General features: G+C 40.2%; 1 protein-coding gene across 13 annotated transcripts in view; it reads left to right on the top strand.

The window, feature by feature from the left end:
- GRIP1 (glutamate receptor interacting protein 1) overlaps positions 1-23,935 on the top strand; it is a 334,162-nt gene that overhangs the window by 302,745 nt on the left and 7,482 nt on the right. For 9 of the 13 annotated variants that reach the window (XM_054070632.1, XM_054070596.1, XM_054070609.1 and 6 more), the window contains 10 exons: positions 3,522-3,591; positions 3,852-3,997; positions 9,091-9,235; positions 10,268-10,407; positions 10,574-10,762; positions 14,098-14,251; positions 16,110-16,310; positions 18,662-18,773; positions 18,924-18,968; positions 21,385-21,618. In XM_054070632.1, coding sequence (XP_053926607.1) covers positions 3,522-3,591; positions 3,852-3,997; positions 9,091-9,235; positions 10,268-10,407; positions 10,574-10,762; positions 14,098-14,251; positions 16,110-16,310; positions 18,662-18,773; positions 18,924-18,968; positions 21,385-21,618 — 1,436 coding nt within the window. The remainder of the gene's footprint in view (positions 1-3,521; positions 3,592-3,851; positions 3,998-9,090; positions 9,236-10,267; positions 10,408-10,573; positions 10,763-14,097; positions 14,252-16,109; positions 16,311-18,661; positions 18,774-18,923; positions 18,969-21,384; positions 21,619-23,935) is intronic. The other 4 variants (XM_054070588.1, XM_054070659.1, XM_054070654.1 and 1 more) reach the window with 2 other exon arrangements.

The raw sequence follows: 23,935 nt of genomic DNA, 5'->3' as shown, positions 1-23,935 counted from the left end.
AAGGTATGTCTAAGTAAGGTGGAGACCTGGAACAGAGACTTAGGATCATAGAGAAATCTAAAGAGAAAGAACAAACGGCTCACTAAAGATCACCCTTCCAGGTTCAACAACAGATTTAGTGACTGTGCAACTTATGCACTCTTCAGTCCACTTGTAGTTCATCATACAGACTGTGGAAGGTCTCTACAAAAGCTCAGCCATTGATAGATTAACAGCCGGACAGGGGGAAGAAAAGATAAGATCTTCAGTGGACAAACAGAATAGGACAAGGAGAGAAAATGAGTGGAGAGCCATAACAGGGAGTCAGCAGGCAAAGGGAGAGGCTGCAGTGTGACCAGGGGCAGAGGAAGCTGGGACTTGAAAAAGAGGGCTGGACATGGATGAGTGGTAGGGTGCTTTGGTCTAAGTTGGTTCTTAAAACCAAAAATAATTCCAAAATAAAACATGAAATTGGAGATTTAAAGCTGTACAGTGTCACTTCAAACTTGAGTTAATTCACGAGGATGTCTTTTTTCAATTGAGTGGTCAAGTACTACTTTCTCACTGGGACTTTTCCTTCTCTGCTCTCTGGGTAGGGATGAAACAGTGGTGTGTATCAAAGGGGATGGGGGCTGCATAATGAGGTGGAAGTTTGCAGAAAGTAAAAGGAGGTGTTCTCATGGTCAAGATGGTATAATGCTACCGTGGAGAAATCAGGGTGGGCTTTTTTTCCCCCTTTTCTCTGCAACAGAGTTATGCAGAGATGTTGCTGAAGTAGTTGTGCTTTGGACTACTATGTACAACAGCTGTTATGTATGAGAAACAAAGGCATGGATATCTCAAATTGCTCACTGAAAATTGTCATACTTTGACCTAAATGTTCCTATGTTTCCTTTCCTCATCTCTAAAACCAGGATAATAGTACTCAATCTTCTTGCTGGGACAGCATCCTTTAACTAGTGTTTGGGAGGCAATCTTAGGCTGTGGTGATGTGCAATACAAAAGTTCACGAGGAAATTAATGATTTTATCTCTGCAACACAACCGGAATAGTTTGTAGTAAGTATGTCATGAGCATTGAACAAGAAAAAAAAGAAGTGGTGTAGCTGCTTATTAAGGGCTTGTCAGCATGGGGCGATGCATTTCACACAGAGCTGTGTTTGCTGCCTACAAAAAGGCTTTCATCTACCAGACACAATTAATAGTCCAGGATAACTGACAAAACACTGCTGGTTCACACTTACTCAGTTTGAAACTGTAATAACATTGTGTGCCGTATCATTCTCTTTGCATCCACATGTACTCTGTGGCTTTGCACTTTGAGCTGTTCATTTTCTCCTGTTTTGGTTCCTTCTCTCTTGTTTTTGGAACAGTAATGGACTGCTTTCTTTAGTACTAGTAATTTTTATAAGGCAGTTTAATAAAAACTATCTTAATACTCAAATCTCAGACTGCAGACGTTGGCTTCGAGATTTATAAGGCAACCCAGAGGCTAAAAATGTAGAATTGAAAAAAAGGTCACCAAAGTGATTCTTTAAAATTTTAACGAGATACTAATTGATGAAATAAACCCAAAGAATTGAATTAAATCATGGAACTGTCATATTGGATATAGTTGGCTCGTGGAGTGAAACTATAAGAAACAAGCTATGAAAATTACATGTCTTGTAGGAGGTTAATTGCTGTTCTCTAAATTGCAGCATAGACATTTCCTGAAAGCATTGCTGTTTTAGACAAGTTTCTAAAAATTCTTGAAAGTCCTTGAACGCCTGTCTTCTAGACTTACTAGACACTTCATTTGCAATATGGCTATTTAGCAGATCTTAAACAGTTCCTTTAGACATTGAAAGACTTTCTGGCCCAGGGCAGCCAAGGTTAACAAGATCTGTTAGAATATTGTGTTGGAAATGTCACTATTAATACACCTTGTGATTGCTGTAGGAGAAGATCTGTCATTTTCCATCAAAGAGAAGAATCATGAGCTCCTACAGTAACCGTCATCAGGATTTTGTAGGTGATCCTCCAATATGGGTAGCTTTTTAGGTACCTAATGGTACTTTCTGTGGATGAATGCAGTGGCCTCAGTACAGAGAACAGAAATGGACTGGGGTGATTGAGGAGCCCTATATGCTGAAAAACCATTAGCACTTTCAAGAGGACTGAGTGCATTGTAATACTTAGCAATCTTTTAGTATTAGTACACTCTCTGTTAACAACAGTCCCAAAAGCCAGTCTGTGTTCACCACTGGGACTACCTCCTGGCCAGAGCAGCTGTAGGTAATATAATTCCATATGGCAGAGAGCAGGTGCCACACCATTGTCTAAAAATGTATCTTTCATCACCCTTGAGTTCTGAGTCCACTGCTAACTATATCAGATCTTTAGTGCAGCCTTCTCTCAGCAAATGGATGAACCCTCCACCACAATTCATTCAATGAATCTGCTCCAAGAAACAGTCCCCTGGAAGCAGTCAGTCATCGTTGTCTTCTTTCTCTGGAGTAGTTAACTGCTTCCAATGCAACCAAAAGTCAAGAAAAGTTGCTAAGCTGATTTCCTAGCCGAGGGAAACTTTTCAAATACTTTTGTATAAGTCAGTGAGGAATTGCAATGACTGGCATTGTAGAGCAAAGCATCCTTTTAACCATGATGGACAGATAAAAAAATTTAAAGTTACATCAGATAGCTCCAAGAAGAGATGAGTTAGGTGTGCAAGGAGCGGGCTGGTGAGGTTTTTACTACTTTAACCACTGGTGGAATTGCAGAGTTTCTAGTAGGTATCCTCAGTATAAAGTAGGGAAAAGTCCACAATGCCTTAGGCCCAGCAGCCGTGTAGAGGGGCAAGTTTACTCATCAAGAGAGGCACATCCATGTGGTGTAAGCTACATCCGTGCAGAGGCTATTACTGTGTATCGGCTCAATAGTATGTATGGTCACTATCAACAGCATCTCATTTATTGTGAAGTAGATTCCTCTTCCTCACCCAGGAAGCATTATCCGCGCACCTCTGCAGCAGGAGTGGATATAAAGAACATGAGCTAGCCCACTCTAGATATTTTGCCAGAGCAGCTCTGTTGGACAAATATATAATAAAAAGAACATGATTTATGACTCACAGAAATATTCTGGCAAAAGATCAGCATTAGTAGTTGTGTTGAAATGTTCTGCTGATATGAAGTCTTCCTTATGTGTTGTGTCTACATAACGTTTTATGATAGATCACTGGAGCTGTACTGTGATATCTTCTCATGGTTCATTCCTGGCCTAATGCGGAATTCAGACATATCAGATTAAATTCACTTTGCAGTAGTCACTTCAGTTCTGGCATTTTCTAATTTTTAAGGAGTATGCGTTCTTACTAATATGCTGCTGATGACTGTATTCATGTACGTATGATTTAGGGGAAAGAGGAGGAATACGATACAGGTAATACAGGTAACATAATACATGTAAATAATGTGTATGAAGTATTGATTTAGGGACAGAATCATCCCGTCTACATAGCTAGAAATAAAACCAGATACTTGTATGTATTCTTTATTACAGCTCCATCCAGCAGAAAACCAGGGGACCCTCTGGTTATTTCTGATATCAAGAAAGGAAGTGTTGCACACAGGTAAGGCATTCAAGCCCTCGCTAAAAATCTGTTTCCATTGTGTAGCCAGCCAGACTCAAGTTCAACAGAGGGAGCTTGTAAGAGTCTGCTTTTTTGGGGGGGAGGGGAGGTGTAAAAAGTAGTTACAAATGAAAGTCCAGCATATGAAGAAATAATTGTTTTAAAAATCCATGTTGTTTCTATAATAATGTTAATATCTTCTAAGATACCTTGCTTTAATGTTGTTAGGAATTCAAGTAAGCTTGTTTGCTTGTTCACAGGACTGGAACACTCGAACTGGGTGATAAGTTGCTTGCAATAGATAACATTCGACTTGACAATTGTTCAATGGAAGACGCTGTCCAGATCCTTCAGCACTGTGAGGACCTTGTAAAGTTAAAGATCCGCAAAGATGAAGATAATTCCGGTATTAGCAATGAGCTTATTGCAGATTCTTGTGTATTTTCAGGATTTTTAGAACAGAGGCTTATTCTTTTGCATTTAAATTTTAGTGAAATATTTTTTTCTAAACATCGCTGATTTATGCTCATGATAATCAGAAAATGTCACACTAAAAAGAATTTCAATGGTATATGAAGTTTGGAATTTTCTCAGTGGCCAAATTGCCTGCAGGAGCTGCACTGCAAATGAGGTCTTCAGTTTTCTGGGGAGGCAATTTCCCCTCGGGGGAAGCCATATAAGGTTGATCTGTCTCTTATCAGTGTAATGAGATTATCTCTGCTTTTAACGTTGGCATCAGGGTTAGCAAAGCATGGATCGGATAGGCCTGATCCGTGACTCTTCACGTATTTCAGGGTAAGTAGTACTTCACACACTGTGCTGGGTGGCTGATGGAGGAGCCAAGTCTGATCAACCAGTGGAAGTAAGGGAGCAGCCATTGTTTTGTGCACCTATCTATTAATATTCCTGCATCTTCCCCATTATGGATTCCATAAGAGCAGGATTTCTACCTGGAGATAGTAAAGCAAGTTCTGTTATGCATTCTAGTGGCAAAGGAAGTTTGACAGTTGTAATTACCGTTAGTGCTGGGATTTATATTACAGCATTATACAAAAGCATGAACTGTAGATTCACTTGTCCCAAGCTTTATACAATCTCACAGCAAAATGGCAGAGTCTGCCGCATTTTATTAGTCAAAATCAAGTGCAAGTGTTGTTATGGTGTTTGGAATGGCACTAGAACCTTCTTTTCCTTTAATAGCTTTTGAAAACAAACAGAAAGTATCTTCTCACTATGATCAGTACAAAGCAAAAACCAGTGCATTTAGTACCTTGTGCAGATTGGCTTTCAGAAGGAAATTTTGATCCAGCAAAGTGAATGGCCACTCCTCAGCAGGATATTGTGGTTAGATCTCTGCAGGTGGTAAGGTGGGATTTGCCACACACAGTTGGCAGTTGGTCCGTCCTGGACAGAGGCTGGCCAAACTGGCCATGGGATGTGCATCCTAAGGGACACCTGACTGACAGTTGCTTTGCAGATCTTGCGGGTTTTCCTTCTGTTTGTTGTGTTGTCCCCGAACTCCTCCTCACCTTGTGGACTTAAACTTTTTCTAGGACAGCTTCCATTTCCATTGCAGTTGGTACTCATTTTCTGTTGCCATCACTGAAATGGTGATTTCACTCTCCACCCATGTAAAATAACACCTTTGTTCTCTTAGGTATTGCACACCGTGGTAGCTGGTACAGAGTTGTGTCTGAGTGGAATTCATTTTTCATGTTTTTTCTCTTACACTTTCACATCACTCGTTTTACGGGTACATCATAGATCTATATCAAGATTCTCATACAGCTACAGTGTCTTATCCAGACATGATTGGTGCAACTGAACAGATTCAAATGTAGGTGGACTGGTACTCAGAGACCTGCTAAACAAAGTTTTCCATATGAGTGGTTCTTGTAACAGATGACTGAGTGTCAAAGTGTAATCAAAAGTATTTGTAGCAAGTTTCAGGTACTTTGAAATCTAAAATTAATTAGTGTCTCCTGAAATGCTAAAGAAAAAATTTTTTCAAAAAATATAGCAAAAGTGTAGCAAAAAGTGTACCTCGATTAAAATAAACTTTGGTTTATTTGCGATTAGTTTATTAATGAATGTCTGGTTTTCAGACAAAGGGAAGAAATGTGCTTCTTAAGCTGAACAGTAAAAATCATTGATAAATTCCTCAAGAAAGAAAAGCCTGATGCAAATAAATGAGTAGGTGTGAAGCACTCCAATACAATTTCTAAATCACAGAATGAGATGAAGAGTTAAACTTTTTTATACCTTTTTGGCATGCTTTTTTTGAGGAGGGGTAGGCAGGGAGCAGGGGTTCTTCCTCCCTAGGTTCTCATTTCCTTGCTGTGTTTCAAACTCTTTAAGTATTTCTAGCTTCTAGCTCTTTTTTCTGCCTGGTGTTTTTCCTTCCTCTGCTGTCTCTTCAACTCCTCCCTTCTCCACACAATTATATGTCTCAGAGTTTTATTCCTTAGAGCCAACGATGTGGGTAGTGGTAGGAGCAGGGTAGTACATGTCATGTGGTCCCCAAGACCATGCTCTTCTTTGCACATTTGTCAGTATTGATCGGATGTTCCTTTGAAGAGCAAGAGACTGCAAAGCCAGAGGTACAGCAGCACAGAGGGTCTACATTCACTAAATGTGGTTTCCAAGAACTGTCCACAATTGTATCACAAGAAAAGAAAGAAGGAAAATCTGAAAACATGAGACCCAAAACCATGGAAGTTTGATTGTATTTCCTCAGTGGGAACTACATTTTCAGCAGGTTTTTTCTTTTTTTTTTTTTTTTCCCAGACTGAGGATAATTTTATCTGATTAACCTAATGGCTGCCACCCTTTTTTAAATATCAGAGTTCTTTGCTTTCATGATAAACCTGAAAGCCTTCATTGTGAATTCAGGCCATGTGCATGCCATGGCTTGGATAGCTCAAGTTTCTGCTGCCTAGAAAGAGCACTGAAGAGAGCAGTGTAGCGATTTGACGTTTGTTGCAATCTGCCATTAATTTTCTTAACTAGGGCTAACAGGAAGACAGAGAGTAATGGACCAGTCTCCTTTCCAGTCATTCAGTAAGATCTATAAACTTCCTAACTCTCATGTGGCAGGACTGCTATATGATTAATAACTTCTTGTTCTCATACTGTTGGTAGCAGAGAAACATCAGTATTTTGTTGACCCTTAGCAAATACTGGCTATTACATTTTCAATTAGCCTGGTGGATTACTTTTCATCCTTCAGTTGAAGTCTTGTACCGTGCCAATACCACACCTGTGTAAACATTATCAATATTAGATCCTAGAGCATTTGTCATTGTTCCATAAATGCTCTAGCGAGCGAGCAAGCAACAGCTGGCACTCTTCTCCCGTGCAGTGGCAGCTTACGTGCTAGCCCACTGTATGCCAGCCAGAGGCTTCCAGTGGGGTCTTGGGTGCTTCTCGAAAAAGCAAGTCAGATAAAGCGTAGTTGATGTGAACTGTGCCAAAACCACCGATTATAAAGCCCCAAATAGGAATAAAAGGCCAACACTAAGCATGAAAATCGCAGTATGCTTTGATGAATAAACACCACTCGTTCTTCTCTCCTTCGATTCTATATGTGTACCATTTTCCTCACACGAGTAGCAAGGGGGAAGCAGGAGAGAGTTGGGGTGGGAGGAAGCTAAAGGCCTGAATGTTCTGTGAATTGAGAAGGAACAAAGTAGCTCCAAAGATATTAGTGTTTCTCCAGATCTGCTTAAGTACCATGTTCAGCATTAGATGAAAGCAACTCTTTGAGCCATTGCTAACATTCTAGGTATCTTTTTTTTCTTTTAAAGTTTTTCTGACTACAGGAAAAGAAATGGGAACATTTGAATTTTCTAGCTTGTCTCGGGTTAGTTCTAGTAGCATTTATGGAATGTGCATCTTAGACATTTTCCACACTCGCTGAACCATTCAAAATGTCATTACCCACAGATCTAGGGAAAGTTACCTGCCAGGCCAGACGTCCTGGCTGAATACCAATATCATAAGATGGGCAAGGGAGCATTTGTTATTTTGATCTGAGGAGAAATCTGACATTTTAAATTCTAAAATATCCCTTCACAACTCAAAAATACTACAGTTGATTCCTCTCCTGCTGTGATATTTCTTTGATAATACGTTAAGATCATGCACTGTATAAACACAGGAGCCTTTCTTGTTGCTGCACCACCTGTCGGGTGTTGTTTCAGGAAAATACATTGTATTAAGCTTAGTCAGTGCTGAATTCTTCTCCATTAATGTTGATTCTTTGGAAAGACTAAAATTTGAAAATAGTGCAAATTACTTCATGCGTTATGATGAAATCAAATCTAATGGAGTTATTATTCACTTAGTTGCTAATTTAGAAGGCATTTTTTGTTCAGTTACAAAAGCTGAAAACTTGTCCATCAAAACCATGGGAAATGTTTTAGGTTCTCTTAGTAAGAGAGCTGCTTACAATTCTTCTAAGGAAGTTTGGTTTTAAAACTTCTGAATTATTTCTACTTCTAAATAGCTGCCACTGAGTTCAAGAAACAGAGTGTAAGTATTTATACAGTAGTAGTAACTTGTCTTTTCTCTAATGATGTGCCCTTGGGGCAAAAAAGGCCAGAGCCTCCTGGGCTGCATCAGTCAGAGCACTGCCAGCAGGTTGAAGGATATGATCCTTCCCCCTCTGCTCAGCCCTGGTGAGGCACACCTGGAGCGCTGGGTCCAGTTCTGGGGCCCCCAAGTGCAAGAGAGTCATGGACATAGTGGATCAGGTGTAGCAAAGGGTCACAAGGATGATGAAGGGGTTGGAGCATCTCTCCTGTGAGGAAAGGCTGAGAAGGCTGGGACCCTTCAGCCTAAAGAAGAGAAGGCTCAAGGGGGGTCATATGGATGTATACCAATAGCTGAAGGGAGAATGTGAAGAAAATGGGGCCAGGCTTTTTCCAGTGGTGCCTAGTGGCCGAACCAGAGACAATGCACACAAACCGAAACACAGGAGGCTCCATCTGAATGTCGAGAAACACTTTTTTACTGAGAGTGACTGAGCACTTGCATGGGTTGCCCAAAAAGGTTGTGGAGTCTCCATCCTCGGAGATATTCAGAACCCATCTGGAGACAGTCCTGGGAAACCAGCTGGTGGTGCTGCTTGGGCAGGTGGAGTTGGACCACGTGACCTCCAGAGGTCCCTTCCAACCACAACCCTTCTCTGATTCTGTCATAAAAGAGCATGACATTACGTTTTAATAGGAAAGAACATATAAAGATTTTAAACAGAATAAAATTTAATAGAATAGTTTTTCTATTGACTTCAGTGTAATCAGGTTTTGGCAATAAAAAAGAAATTGCATAATAGATTTTTTTTTGAAAAAATATTCCAGTAGAATATGATTAAGAAGTGTATCTGAAATGTAATCTTTTGCAAATGTTGTTTGATTACCAGTTACTAGATTGAAGGTGCTATTTTTTCGTTCCCTCTTTCACAAGAAACTAATTGCATCCCCTTGGCATTTATTGCAGATGAACAGGAGAGCTCTGGAGCAATTATTTATACAGTTGAGCTCAAGCGCTATGGTGGGCCTCTTGGAATTACGATCTCTGGTACTGAAGAGCCCTTTGATCCCATAATCATTTCCAGCCTTACAAAAGGAGGATTAGCTGAAAGGTAAATTAGAAAGCAAATTATTTTTAAGCATTCCTTTTGTGAAGATGAAGGTTCATTTTGTTTACTTGAACATGCTAATTTTCATGGGTAAGAATTTATGGGGTTTATAACTTTGCAAATCTGAGTTTATAATCCTTTTCCTAACATTTTTTGATTGTTGCCAAGTTAAGGAGCATGAGAAATATCTTAACAGGATGTTCTTGCCCATACTATACAAGACAGCAGAGGATTGTGCTCCTTATTATAAATCTCCTGGGAAAGACTAGTCAATCAAACTGCACAGTCACAGGAACACTTTAGCAGCCTTTTAAAAGCAATAGCCTTGTAGAATAGAATAGGTAAGGAAAGCACTTAACGTGTCTAAATCTATCTGAAAATACGCCACTTATCGTATACTCACGGTGCATCTGTATGTGCAGTTACATACACCATAATGAGCAATATCTGAGGAGCAGAAACGCTCCTTGAGGTAAGTGATGTATAGAGAATAATGAAAATGCTAAGTTTTTCTATTGCCTGTTATTTCTAGGATAGGCATAGTCATTGTGGTGGTTTCAGAGAGAACTTACAGCACACAAACCATGATATTGTGTGCAGCCAGAATGAACAGTGCATTTACTCAAAGAGAATTTATTTTCTTCTCTTGATCTGTTCTATCCTGAACGCCACAGTGGTGAAATAGCTGGTTATTTGCTCAAACTACCATTAGCTGTTATGTTGTAAGACTTCTAGAAACTCAGTCATTTCTGGATTTACTGAGCTGCCTTAAACAGGTGAACTGCAATGAATATCATCCATAGGTGATTAACTCAGCTACCGCAGTAACACAGAAATCAACATCTCTATGCCTCAGCTCTGCTATTGTCACTAGACAAAGGTGACTTGCTTTAAGCATTTCTAACAAAAGAATTACTCTGTAACACAGCTATAAAAGCAAAATGTAAGAAAGAAAGGGAAATGATCCAAATATGCAGAGAAATTGCCTTTGTTGCCTTTTATGCTCCTCAACGTTTTACTTCTCTCTTATTGTAGGACTGGGGCAATCCACATAGGAGACAGAATCCTAGCAATAAATAGTAGCAGTCTGAAAGGAAAACCTTTGAGTGAAGCCATTCATTTATTACAGATGGCAGGAGAAACTGTCACCTTGAAAATCAAGAAGCAGACAGATGGTGAGTACAGCCAAGGATAGCATCAGTGGTCTTTAATGGGTATGTTGTTAAAGATTAACAAGCATTTAAGCCATCCCCAGAAAAACGTCGTGTCAGTAGTAAAAAGTGTATTCTTAGAACTGCAGTAAAACAATGACCAGCACTACCCTTTTGTTTTTATATTCAGCTACCAGTCCCAAGAAGTTTTCTGTCCCTGTGGGTCACGTAAGTGAGCTGAGCGATGCTGAAGAGGAAACCTCTGCTGCACAGCAATCTGGCAAACTTTCAGACATCTATTCCACTACCGTCCCAAGTGTTGACAGTGCAGTGGAGTCATGGGATGGCTCTGGTATTGATACCAGCTTTGGAAATCAAGGTACTGTCAAGAATGCAGTTGACATTTAAAGTAGAAATTATCATTCATATAGTTGACCCTTTGCCTTAAAGAGAACTTTATCTGTACCAACTTTAAACCTTGTACTTTGTAATGTGCCTGTGTCTCATTATAACCACACACCTCGCCAGGCAGCGTGATTTCTTACACTTGGCTGGCCTCAGATTCATGCATTCATGACAATGCGATGTGTTATGAAGCATTTATCAATACATTAACAGGTGTTTGTTAGCTTTACTGACATCCAAATAGCCCATTCCATAGCTTATCCACAACTGAGTTTGTCCTTCAGATACACCTCAATGCAAGGCACGGAACACACTGAAGATGTTGATGACTTTGATGCCCATATGCACTGTTTTTTTTTAACTGACAACAGATTTATTATAAACTGCTGAAGGGAGAACATTAGACATTGCTTATGATTTGTAAATCTTCTGCTTCTTCCTCATTCCTGCAACATTAACATCTAACTTTCAGCCCCCCAAAACAATCATTCTATCAAAGGTTTTATTTTCCTGAACACTAAATTTTCTAATTCTGTTTGACTATTGTTTTATACAGTATTTTCAAATTATCTCATTTTAATTTGTGAGGCACATTTATTTAGGCAGTGAGGAATACAGACATCTTGTAATATTCTAGATAACAAGAAAAATAACTTTCACACAGCTTCAGCGTTTTTTTTAACTCTCTTTAAAATCTTTATTTCCATAGTAAAGCAGGTATTACCACTACGTGGTATACTTAAATATTCTTTTTCTTGCTCACTCTGGTCGCACACATTTTTTCAATTGTGTTTCTCTGTTTCTTTCTCTTGCTCTCCAGGAGCATAGGCAGTAGCTCATGGACAGCTGTTTTGTGCCCTCACACAGAGAAGTGAATCTGAGTTCTGCAGAATCTGAGCAAGTTTCCCACATAGACTGAAGTTCTGTGTTGATACTTTCATTGCTAGTCTCTCATGTGCCTGTTCAATGGTAACGCTGATTGTTTCTTCTGGAAAGCAGATTGTGTTCTTTGAGATCTGCTGAGCTACTTGAGACCAAGAAGTAGCTGATGTTACTTCTAGTGGCCATTCTTTTTTGTTCTTCGGTTTTTAAGTATTTCTTAGCCTTACTGCGTATACTTGGCATAAGCTTACTTTAAGCAACCCGGTCTTACGACATTTAATTACAACTCCTGTTTTCTACATTTCGCTTTTAATTTATTGTTACATACAATCTCCTATTTAGTACTCAGTGTATTGGGCTATATTCCCCCTGTGCAATTTGTATTTAACTGGAGTTAGAGTTGGGATGCATTTGTCCCCTTTTCTAGTTTTAATTGTTTTGATCAGTTTATCAAAATAAATCATGTTAGATTTTAATTTGATATTTTTAAATTCTGAGAAGTATTGCTGAAAAGTGCTAAAATTGTTCAACAGTGGAAAGGTACGAGGCCTGGACTGCTTTCCTGAGTCCTGATGGTTCAGATGCCATGCCAAAATTAAACCAGTGTCTCAGAGCAAGTTTTCTTCTAACTCCCTTGAAAAAAACAGCCCAGCCTTGGCTGGATGTGTGGTACTCCTGCTAAACAGCCTGAGCACAATCAGATTTGCACTTTTTCCTTTGCTGTGATACTAATGAGACCCATGTTTCTATTAAAGTTCCTTCTGTCTTGACCTATCAACTTGAAGTTGGCTTCTCTCCTGACCTTTCTTGGCGTAAGGACAGGCTAAGCGAATTGAGGAGTTTGGGGACTGTTTCTGGAGTACCATATAATGCTTTATCCTATTAGTTATTAATTTAATGCTGGTGAGCTTGCTTTTCTCTTCCTGAATTAATACCCCATTTTGTACCTTTGATGCATCTGCCTTCCTAATCCAGAGCCCACACAGCAGTCACATTTTCACAAACAAAACCCTTCCTAGAATCTGGGAGTATGCTAATGCTTGTCTGTTACCTGAAAATGCACACAACTGTAGTTACATGGGATTTGAGGGAAACACATCCAGACTGATTTATGGAACCAAACTGTCCACTTTGAAGAGGTGACAGCAGTGATATTTGTTAGTCATCAACAAAACAGAACTTCCTAATCCAATATGCACATCAGAAAATGCTAACTATAGAGCTAGAAAAGTAATATGTCAAGATGAAATATATATTTAGCAGCTCTACCTTAATGGATTTTGCTTACCAGATCAGCATCAGCATGTGACAAGTTGATCCATGTGTTCTTGGTACATCACTTGGAATCCAGACTGTCTGAAACTTGAAATTCAAGTTACATTTAATTTGGTTAAAGAAATAATATTTAATGAATACTAACATTAATTGTATGATAAACTCTTCAGATGTAAAGGCCATCTGATGCCACTTATACAGGCTTGAGATATTTGGAAATGGCTGATAGAGAAATCACTTTCTGACAGGTGAGCTTTCCAAGGGACTATGTTGGTCCCAGGCACACGTGCCTGTCGTGAGATGGGCCTTTTCTGAGCTCTCGGAGCACTAACCAAAAGCAGTAGCTCTGCTTAGTGCCAGTCCCCGTTCCACGAGGGGTACAGAGGCCTTTAGCAGGGCAGCGCAGGGCTCTGATGGCACAGTCCTGCGCTTCTGTTAATGAGTTCTTGCCCCAGTGGTGCGAAGACAGCCGCCCTCCTTCCTTTTCTGACATTACTCCTGTTAATGGTCAATCAAGAACCTCTGCACCGTGCCAACTTTTGCATCTGGGTAGCCGTTCTACAGATTAGGAGTATTGTGCATAATTAACACTAATGTCACTCATTGTTGACTGCATTGCTTCCAAATCTGAGAAAGTTACCAGGAGGAAGAAAAAGCTTTCTTGCTGATCATCTGAAAAGTCAAGCTGATGGGCTCTTTTAATGCACCCTTGCAAACTGTTTTTTTCAGTAGGTCTGAAGCATAGTTTTCTAAATATCCTATGTTTAATTTTGGGCATGTTACACATGGCCATGGTAACACATGATTAACACATGCATAACACATGTGATTTATTCACTGGTAGTCAATGTATGATGTCAAATTCAAAACTGGTAAGTTGTGAAAATGCCCAGAATTAAAAATCAGAAGCAACTGCGACGCAAACAGTAGAACAGTGTTGGATATATTTGAGATTTTACTTTTGATGGACAGAAGGAGTTCTAAAGCACAGCTAATTTCAGGCATAATTTAGGTCATTTATTTTTCTAAATATCTGACTACTACTAGCAATCATGAGTCCGCATCCAGGTTCTAGAGAACCCAGCTCCACAGATAATCTTTTCTGTCATAACAATGTATACAGTGCTTTAAATATATATTTCATCTTTTTAGGACACAGCTATCAGGCTTCAGGATACAACTTCAATGCCTATGAATGGAGGAGTCCTAAACAGACTAGTTTGTCCCCTCCAAGCAAACCACGAAACCACCCATTTCATGATACAGGGCTAAGTGATGACGACTGGGACCAACCTGCAGCAAGCAGGTAAGTTTAAGTTCACGCGCAAGTTTCAGTTTTCTGATTGCAGCTGCAGCAGTGCCTCAGAAATGAACACCTATAGTGAGCTGTAGTGGCATTTATGGAAGATTATGATACCAAAACCAAGACTTACAAAAAATAAAAAAAATCAAGACATTCCCCTGGATAAGGTTCAAGAAAAACCTGGTCTGTTTTCCACTTCACATAAATAAATGTGCAAATAAAGCAGCTAAAGACAACTGGCATGCTAGTCTTCTGCTTTCAATGAAAATTCTTCATTTTGGTTTGGGCAAAGAAGCAGAAATCACAGTCTTCTTCCATAAATGCTTGAGACACCTGCAGCAATTGTCATGAGGTTCAACAAAGCTAAGTGCAATGTCCTACACCTGGGTCAGGGCAATCTGCAGTTTCAATACAGGATGGGGGATTATATGATTGAGAGCTGCCCTGCAGAGAAGGACTTAGGGGTGCTGGTTGATAAGAAGCTCCACATGAGCCGGCAATGTGCGCTCACAGCCCAGAAGGCCAACCGTATCCTGGGCTGCATCAAAAGAGGCGCGGCCAGCAGGGCGAGGGAGGTGATTCTGCCCCTCTGCTACTCTCTTGTGAGACCCCGCTTGGAGTATTGTGTCCAATTCTGGAATCCTCAACATAAGAAGGATATGGAGCTGTTGGAATGGGTCCAAAGGAGGGCTACAAAGATGATCAGAGGGCCGGAGCACCTCCCATAGGAGGACAGGCCGAGAGGGTTGGGGTTGTTCAGCCTGGAGAAGAGAAGGCTCCGAGGAGACCTCATAGTGATCTTCGAGTACCTGAAGGGGCTGCAAGAAAGCTGGGGAGGGACTGTTCACAAAGGCTTGTAGTGATAGGACTAGGGGCAATGGGTATAAACTGGAGAGGGGCAGATTTACACTAGACATAAGGACGAATTTCTTCACTATGAGAGTGGTGAGGCGCTGGCACAGGTTGCCCAGAGAAGCTATGGCTGCCCCATCCCTGGGGGTATTCAAGGCTAGGTTGGATGGGGAAGATTTACTAGAGAGGTAAATCCGTAAGGTCCAGTCTTTTACCTTTGAAATGCAAATCAAGGCAAGGTTAGATCCCAGTGCTGCTTTTCAGAAGCTGAATGATATCCTCTGATACAGCAAATTGCCCAGTGGCATTTTGTCTGGAGACAAGTCTGGCAAGATGATAGCTGAGATCTGGGCAAGTGTGAACTCTCAGTTCATATCTCACTCTTTTGATCCCTACTGGCCAGAAGCATACTGGAAGTTTTCATAGGCTATTAATGGACAATATTTAATAAAGGAAATGACCATAGTTTTCTTAATACTTCCCATTCTTGATAAGTTAATATCTTTAACTTAATAGCAGCATCTTTATCTACAGCTGAAGCCCATATTTTGTTTCTCAGATGAGATGCAGCCATAGATTCCAGAGCACCTACTGTATTGCAGTTATGTAAATAATAGGCTGAAAAAGTTGTTGAGCAGTGAACCTGGAAGCTGGATTGTAAGATACGGAATAAACGAAAAGCATTGAATTCTCCTACCATTTTAAAGCACTATTCAACAGCAAGTATGCACATTAAAGAGTCTCGTTCTGCTTGTCCTGTGCCTTACACCTGAGACACATGGTACAAATTAAAATAATGACTATTTTAACCCTGCATCAGTGCAATGGATTATGCCACACCTGATGGTGTTCCCATTACAAGTGCTGGAGTGTTTGAGAAGGTTGTGTCTGTTCTTCCAGACTGTTACAGGGATCCCCAGAAAACCACCTCTTCTCTGCCTCTAACGAGGCAACCTATCTTCTTCTCTAACACCAAAAAGTAATTTTTTCTTACTTTTATTTTGTGTAGCACAGCTTCCAAGACCATGTGGCAGCAGAAAGAGACTGAAGCATTGGGAGAAAATCAAGAAAACCATTTAAAGCAAGCTTCTGGAGAAAGACCAGGGGGAGAGAGCATCAGGAGCATGAAGAAAGAAAGCAAGATGTGGAAAGGTGCCTCTGCTGGGCAAAGGAAAGGTGGGGGACAGCTGGAAGAATGGAATACTTCCAGGTAGGAGAAAAAAGAGTGCACAGGAGTAAGATCCAGTGAGGTGGGGTGGAGGGAGGGGTCAGGGAAGAATAGGAGAAAAACAGAGTAACAGCAGAAAACACGTCATTATCATGTTGTTGAGTGACAATGGAATTTCAGTTGGCAAATGAATGAAACCAGAGCTTAAACCAGTCAGTACCCTGGTGTCTACCTATCACTGACAGGTAGGACACGTCTGTTATAGTTCCTGCTTGAGGGAAAATGTTTTGCACTTTAAAACAGTATTTATAGGAATGAGTCTGCCAGGTCCTAGAACATCTATCACCTCCTGAATTTATTAAAAAAAAAAAGGTTCTCTCTCATATGTCAATAAGAACCAAATCATAAACAACCGTCTTCATATCTTTGCCACTACCCCTCCTTCAGCACTTTTGTGCATCTAAATTTCTGTTGGCTCTTTGAATAAGCATCAGAAAACCAAATATATTCGTTATAGGTCAAACAATATTTCACATGACATAAAATCAATCTCCCAGGTTTCAGGGGAAAAAAAAAAATCTAGATGAGAAATTATTTTGGTACCTCTTTTTTTCTGGTGCAGTAGCTCAGCTACAAATTAGTTTATTCACGTGGCTGTAATGGAGATGCAAAAGTTGAGCATTTCACATACCAGCAGGCAAGACTCAGAAAAAAAGCAAAGAAGAGATGAGGGCTGAAAAGGAACTGCTTCAGCTAAAAAGAGGCATCATGATTTCTGATTTCACAGAAGTCAGAGAAGAAACTGACCTCCAGTTTGAGGAAGTCCACCCTTTGCTGTCGCAGACAATTGCCTCAAATAATCCTGTTCGTTAACTCAAGTTCCATTTTATAGTATTAGTATGCAATATAAAGAAAGGTATTGCAATGGATAAATTTGTCTATGTTCAACATTGGCTATTAAAACAACGCTTAGGTTTATTGAAAGAACTCATTTCAGAAGTCAAGGATCTTTCTAAAATCATATTTTAAATACTTTCTTATCTGGCCTGGGAGGAATTGCATCTGTGATCTGAGCAGGTATCCTCACCATCGCTCTATCTGTTGCAATCTCTTAGAAGAGACACCGATGCTAAATGGAGAATCATTGCAATAAGAGATATAAATGGCTGACCATTGTCTGCTTGACTGGTTGTAACTGTAAGAAGGCGTCTCTGAGGCAGAGTATCGTGTGTGAAGCATTAGAGCTGTCATCTGTTGTGCTGAGCCATTCTCCTGTTTAAAAGTTATTCTGTTAACAGCGTTACAGTTACACTGTTCTCGGTAATGCATTATTTGTCAAGCAAGACCTCAGATGCTTCCATAATAGTGTTTGCTATGTCTATGTGCTGTTAAGCAATCCTAGCTGCACTTCATGGGCAGCTGCTCCAAAGTAACAGCTTGCTGCCACCAAAAGAGCAAATTCTCATCGTTTCCTTCCTTATCCTTCCCCTGTGACTTTCATATAATCAGCCCTCTCCATGATTCGCAGCAGCTCTTGCGTGAATTTTCATGGAGACAATTCCCCTTGCTAAGACAGAAAAAACCTCATGGTTCCCACACGTGCGCACACGCACACACTGAGATGGTGTTGCTTTTGGTTGTTGCTGCAGTCCAGAGTTGGTGTGGTTTTTATCAGACCTCTCTTGCTGGACAACTTCCCTAAGCATCGCTGTCATGACATCTTGCTCGAGAGTGCTCATAAGCAAGCTTCGGTGTGTTCATGAAACACCAGAGACCTAAGTCACCATGCAAGGCAGTTGCATCCCTGGAAGTTTCTCTGTGTTTGTATATGAAACGACCGGAGCAGTTTATAATGATGATAGTCAAGTGGGATTAAATTGATCATGGTAAATGCAGCTTAAACTGAAGGAATCAGGTAAAAATCATCACCATCCCTCTTTTGCAAAATGCTGTTGGCAAAAACGAAGGCTCTTTTCATATTGCCTGGGAGAAGTCTGTGAGGTTGAAAGGTTTTATTGCAGATATTTGTTGCACAGAGCAGCTCTGCACACAGATGCTGGTTGATTCATTAATTTTCATAGGGACATCCCAGTTTCAAGCTAGTAAAAAAGTGTTCTGAATTGTTCTTGGAATCTATTACTGAATAACTCCTTAAACTCCCTGCTCAGATCCTGCCAACTGCTAGCGACTGCCAGGTTATGAGAAGACTTGTCTGTCCTGTGCTCTGCATGTTCATCCAGGCTTTCCTGATCAGCAGCTTTTCCCCACTCTCCCATCTACCTCCTTTAATGTTCTGTCATTCAAGTTGCAATCTGTGGCAAGGCACATGTGTTTTATATATTATTCAAAGGGAAAAAAAGTCCACAGTTTTTAACCTCTCATTGTAAATCTAGCTTCACAGGTACCCATGATAACACCGAGGCTGACCAGGAGGAAAATTTCTGGTCTCAGGCTCTGGAGGATTTAGAGACCTGTGGCCAGTCAGGAATTCTGAGGGAACTAGAGGTAGAACAATCTTAACCTTTCTTTCCAATTATAGAGAAATATAATGGTTTTGATTTGGTTTACATTCATTTTATTTTCTCCTTTTTTTTTTTTCTTTTAAGTTGCACTAATCACACCGATTCATTTAAAAGCTTTAACCCCTCTCCACAGGGCAAGGCTGACAGGCGTCTGTGTTTGAGAAACATGACTCTCTTGGTACCTACCCTTTACCTTTATATTTTTTGCTTGTGCAGCTGCCTCCCCCACCCCTAACCAGAGCTGTTTTCTTTTGTACAATGCAACCGAAATTCTATAAACATGTTCACCTCAGAGCTTTTGACTTGCAGCTTCTGCTGTGCATAAGCATTGATGCTGTCTACACAGGCAGCAAATGGCGCAGAACTTCTTAAGTGGGCATAACCTTCCTGCAGCAATACATCCCATTCTCTGACAGACGCTTTACGCAGCTTTTCTTAGCATGTTGTAGGTTGTCTTTTAAACTGAAACTTAATTTGATTAAGATGAACATAAAAGAAAAGATTTACCTGTGATCTTACCACTCTGCAAAAAAAGCTGCCCATGTGGGAAATGTTCGTTTTACAGCTATTTCTTTACTGCATAACAAATTTTCACATTTCATCTCAAAGTTACTTGCAAATTTAACTGTGTTTTGTGTTAGAATGTGAGGCGGGTAGAGGGGGAAGGGAATGCAGACAGAGTGACTTGGAGTCTTTATTTTTCTAATCACCTTTCTCTAAGTCCTCTGATCAGAACAATTAAGATTATACTGCCACTTAAAGCTGGGGAATGAAAGGTCCTAAAATATTTTCTTTTATGTTCTTTTAAATTCCTGGAGCTGCAAAACTGGCAGAATCTCATTTTCATTTTTATGTTATGTAAAGTCCTTTCGCAGCCAGGAGGAATGTGAATGGCATAACTGGGTGGAAGTTTTTCTGTTCAGATTTGTTTACTTACTCAGATTTATGGCTTTTGTATTGCATGTATGGGTAGCAAAATGTGATTCTCTTGTATTTGTTACTGCAAACCAGAGAAACGTAGGAGAAAATGTTTTGCTGGTTTAATTCCATAGTTAGATATGATTTGGTACCGCACGTTTCTCTTGCAATTTTCAGTATTCAGAGCACAATAAAAGGATATGGAAAAAGATAATTCCAAAATGGAAGCAAATCATTCAGGATGACCAGAATTCAGTTCGGAATTCAACACGTTGAATTTTGGCCTGCGTTTTACAAAACAGAAATTCAGAAGTGTAGATGCTCTATCACTTATAGCATCGCCTTGGTGCACAACCCACAGCTCAGAAAAGAAAGGAAGACTCATTCAGTATGACAGGATGCTCAGAATGAATGCCTTTATTTTATGAAGTGCCATTGCGTAGTCAAGGGCTCCTCCTCATTTTTCATTTCAAGGTCTTCAGCCAAAAAGCAAAGAAATCTGTTGTTTGCCAAGTCCTCTGGCTGCCTTCGCTCTGTCGGGCAGTAATATCAGTCATTACTGAGCACAAGAGAGACTGTTAAGCCTACAATACATTGTCTTATATTCAAAGTAGTGCTGGAGCTGCAAGAAAGATGGTGACACATGTGATCACCAGAGTCCGAAGCAAACGTTTATTTGCCCATTTTCCCTTTATTTTTCCTTCCTTTATTTTACTTCTCATTGTCAAGCAGGCTGCCTGCATCCTATCTCAGTTGAGAGCTCAGGTTATCGTCTTTTGATTTCCCTTGACTTACCCATCAGCACCAGGAAGAAAGGATAGGAAGTTCAGTCTACCCTGTCCCAGCAGTGGCACCTCTGTACGCTGCCTGCACCAAAGTGCATTTACCTCCTATTCCCTCAGAGCAGAAATTCACAAGGGAGGAGGCATCTTGCCATGCATGGGTGCTTTTCATCTTAGTCTGTTCCACCCAGTGGAAAAGATGACTGACGTAGTCTTCCATATTTAACCCACTGTGTATTCTTGCATCTAATATAAAAGGCTACCTTTTACTGAGGTTAAAACCAGCAGTGACACAGGAGCTTGTATCTCTGAAGTCTTAGTGCTAAGCTAAGGCAGTTACTCTTGCAATATACATGTTATGCAAAGTTCCTTTCCAGGCAGTGAGCATTCCAGCCTGGAATGGTATCCAGGCACACTCTCTGGCTGTGCTGACTCTAGAGCTGCCTACATATTCTGCTGACATTTTTTAACCTTGCACGCACAGTCTGAATTGCTAATGCTTTCCTATAGCCCCAGTTCCAACAAATGCTCAACTTAAATGTCATTTTACTTACATGTAAAATGTTTTTTAAATAAGCACTTAGACTCCACACTCTTCAGTCTGCCAGGGGAGTAGCTTACTAGCATAACCATTGTAGTGCTCAGTATTTTAGTTTGAAATGCCATCTGGAAACTTTTGCCCATAGAATTCTGTTGTTGTTGTTATGGTTTATGTGGTTCTTTATTTTATAGTGACTTGCAAGCAGATTGAACATCTATCCTCTTGCCTTTTGCTGTGCCCTGAGTGATTGTGTTTTAACCAAGAATAGAGACAGTTTTCCTACTGCTATGAATTAACCGCTTACTTAACCCTGCATTCTGTGTTAAAAAATAACCTGTTCGTTAATGCTCTAGGCCACAATTATGTCAGGAAGTACAATGAGTTTGAATCACGAAAACCCACAACCTCGTACCCAGCTAGGAAGACAAGCCAGCTTCCAGGAAAGAAGTACTGTAAGGCCACATTACAGCCAAGCTACTCGTAGCAACACATTGCCATCAGATGTGGGGAGAAAGTCCATGGTTCTGAGAAAAATTAAGCAAGAAATGAAAGAAATCATGTCACCAACTCCTGTGGAGTTACACAAGGTCTGTAATTTTCCTTCTGACAGTTTTGAAATAATATATTCAGCATAGGGAATCTGATTATGTGGCAATACAGTAAGCACTTTGTATAATGACTCCACAGATGTAATTTGGGGGCCAGGCATATTAGTTCTTACAAACACATTAATGATATATCCTTGTGGGGGAACCAAGCACAGAAGATGCATCCTTGTCTACTATTTTGTTTTACAAGAAATCCTCCAAAGGGACTGCTCTTTTGCAAGGAGGCTCCACTGGTAGTTTGGATTGACAATACCAGTAACTCATGTCTGCAAAATGTGTTCATTAAGAAAGCAAAGTTTAATTTCTAGAAAATACATTTCTGTAGGAAATTACTCAGGAGGGCTTGGGGCTCCCATTGGTCCTTTTTCAGATTAACATTCATTTTGAATCAAATACACGAGACTCAATGTACATAACATAGTGCTATTTCAAATTAGCTATTGCTTCTCTTTGTAATTCCTTTCCTCTAAAGAGGTTAAATAATCTTCAGTCTATGCAACTTCTCACTGCTCAAGACTGTTGAAATCACCTGGTGATACGAAGGTGGCTCTGCACCCCGAGGACATACTGGATAAAGTATCTTTAGATATGCACTACAAACACCCTACCAGCTTGAGACATAAGTCCAGTGAGGTCATAACAACCGGTTTCCAAAATTTTTGGGGACATTATAATGCTGTTCTGCGTGACAGGAGTGAGCATCCCATACCCTTCACCCATCTTACACTTAAAGGTCTGAGATTTTCTCGGGGAGAGGCAGAGAAGTTTCGCTAAGACGTCACATGTTGTCATCTCATGAGACTTAGTTTGGATTCTAGTCTGCAGATTTGGCTGAGGTTTAGTTCATAGTTCATTCAGTGTAGTTTAGCGAGTTAAGGACTCTCTGAGAATGGGCTAAATGAATGTCTGTAGAAAATAGTGGATCTTATATATGAAAAATTAATCAATTGCCAGTGGAAACAGTCAATAGGATGTGTTGTGATAGTTTTAAGCTATTCACATTTCCAGTTTGATGTGAATTATAAAACAGAACTGCACCAGCAGGCATTTCATGGTGTGTTCACATTCAGCAAAGGCAGAGTTTTCTCCTATGGATTATAAAACCAGCCTTTCATAATTAATAAAATAAATCCTTTGCTGGAGAGGAAGAGTCAGGTTTCTGTTAATGAGTCAGTACTTTATGATAGCTGCTAGCTCTTGGAGTCCTGGACAGAAAAAATACCCTGTCCTTCTTCAGTTTTCAATTTTTTTTAAGATTGCTGTGGCCTTCCATTTTAGTAATTTCCAGTTTTCGTTCAGACAATATACCTATTTCTGCACTATCTGCTGAAGTGATGTTGACTTTGCTTATACCATCTGTTCTGTCATCCAGGAAAGTCACTTCCTTTCTAAAAATCTAAAAGTTGAACCTGCACCAAGGGTTTTCCAAATCCTTATCATCACATAAGAAAAATACAAAACAATGACTGAATCTTATGGTCTGATTCACCAAATTGGGCTCGAACCCCTGTGATGACACAGGCAGGTTAACCAAAGCATTATGGACTGCTTTTGTATTCATGTCCATCTTAACAAGTTCTTATTTGTTACTTTTCTTACTGTTTCTTGTGTAGGAATGTGCTTGTTGTTTTTTCTCCCTGCCTTAATTTTTGTATGAGACCTCTAGTTTAACACTAAGAACCTGTTCAGCTGCTATTTCTCATGGGCCGCATGTCCAATAATAGCTTTCCAGAACAGCCACAATGCCACAAGAATGACTTTACAGTCAGACAAATGTCTTATTTTTCATAACAGGTCTTGCTGGCAAATGTGCTCTGCCCTCAGTAGGCAAATGTTGTAATCAGCTGGGCAACTGACAGGACAACAGGTGACATAAAAACTCTTTTGGAAAACTGTGATGGTGTGAATAGTCTTGGAAGTACAAGCTAAGGCATAGCTTGCCTAGGACTGTTTACAAAGGCTTGTAGTGATAGGACTAGAGGCAATGCCTTTAAATTGGAGAGGGGCAGATTTAGACTAGACATAAGGAAGAATTTTTTCACGATGAGTGGTGAGAACAGGTTGCCCAGGGAAGCTGTGGGTGCCCCATCCCTGCAGGTGTTCAAGGCCAGGTTGGGCAGCATGATCTAGTGGGACGTGTCCCTGCATGATCTTTAAGGTCCCTTCAACCCAAACTAATCTATGATTCTTTGATTTTATGACTTACCTCGGAAAGACGTTCAAGCATGTACGTGACTGTATGCTGCTGAGCTTTCCCAGTTTCTTAACCAGGACAGTCCATGTGCCTTTTTACTGT

The sequence above is a fragment of the Cuculus canorus genome, chromosome 1 (genome assembly GCF_017976375.1).
Source record: "Cuculus canorus isolate bCucCan1 chromosome 1, bCucCan1.pri, whole genome shotgun sequence".
In the NCBI taxonomy this organism is placed as follows: domain Eukaryota; kingdom Metazoa; phylum Chordata; class Aves; order Cuculiformes; family Cuculidae; genus Cuculus; species Cuculus canorus.
This window is presented reverse-complemented; position numbering and strand designations above follow the sequence as displayed.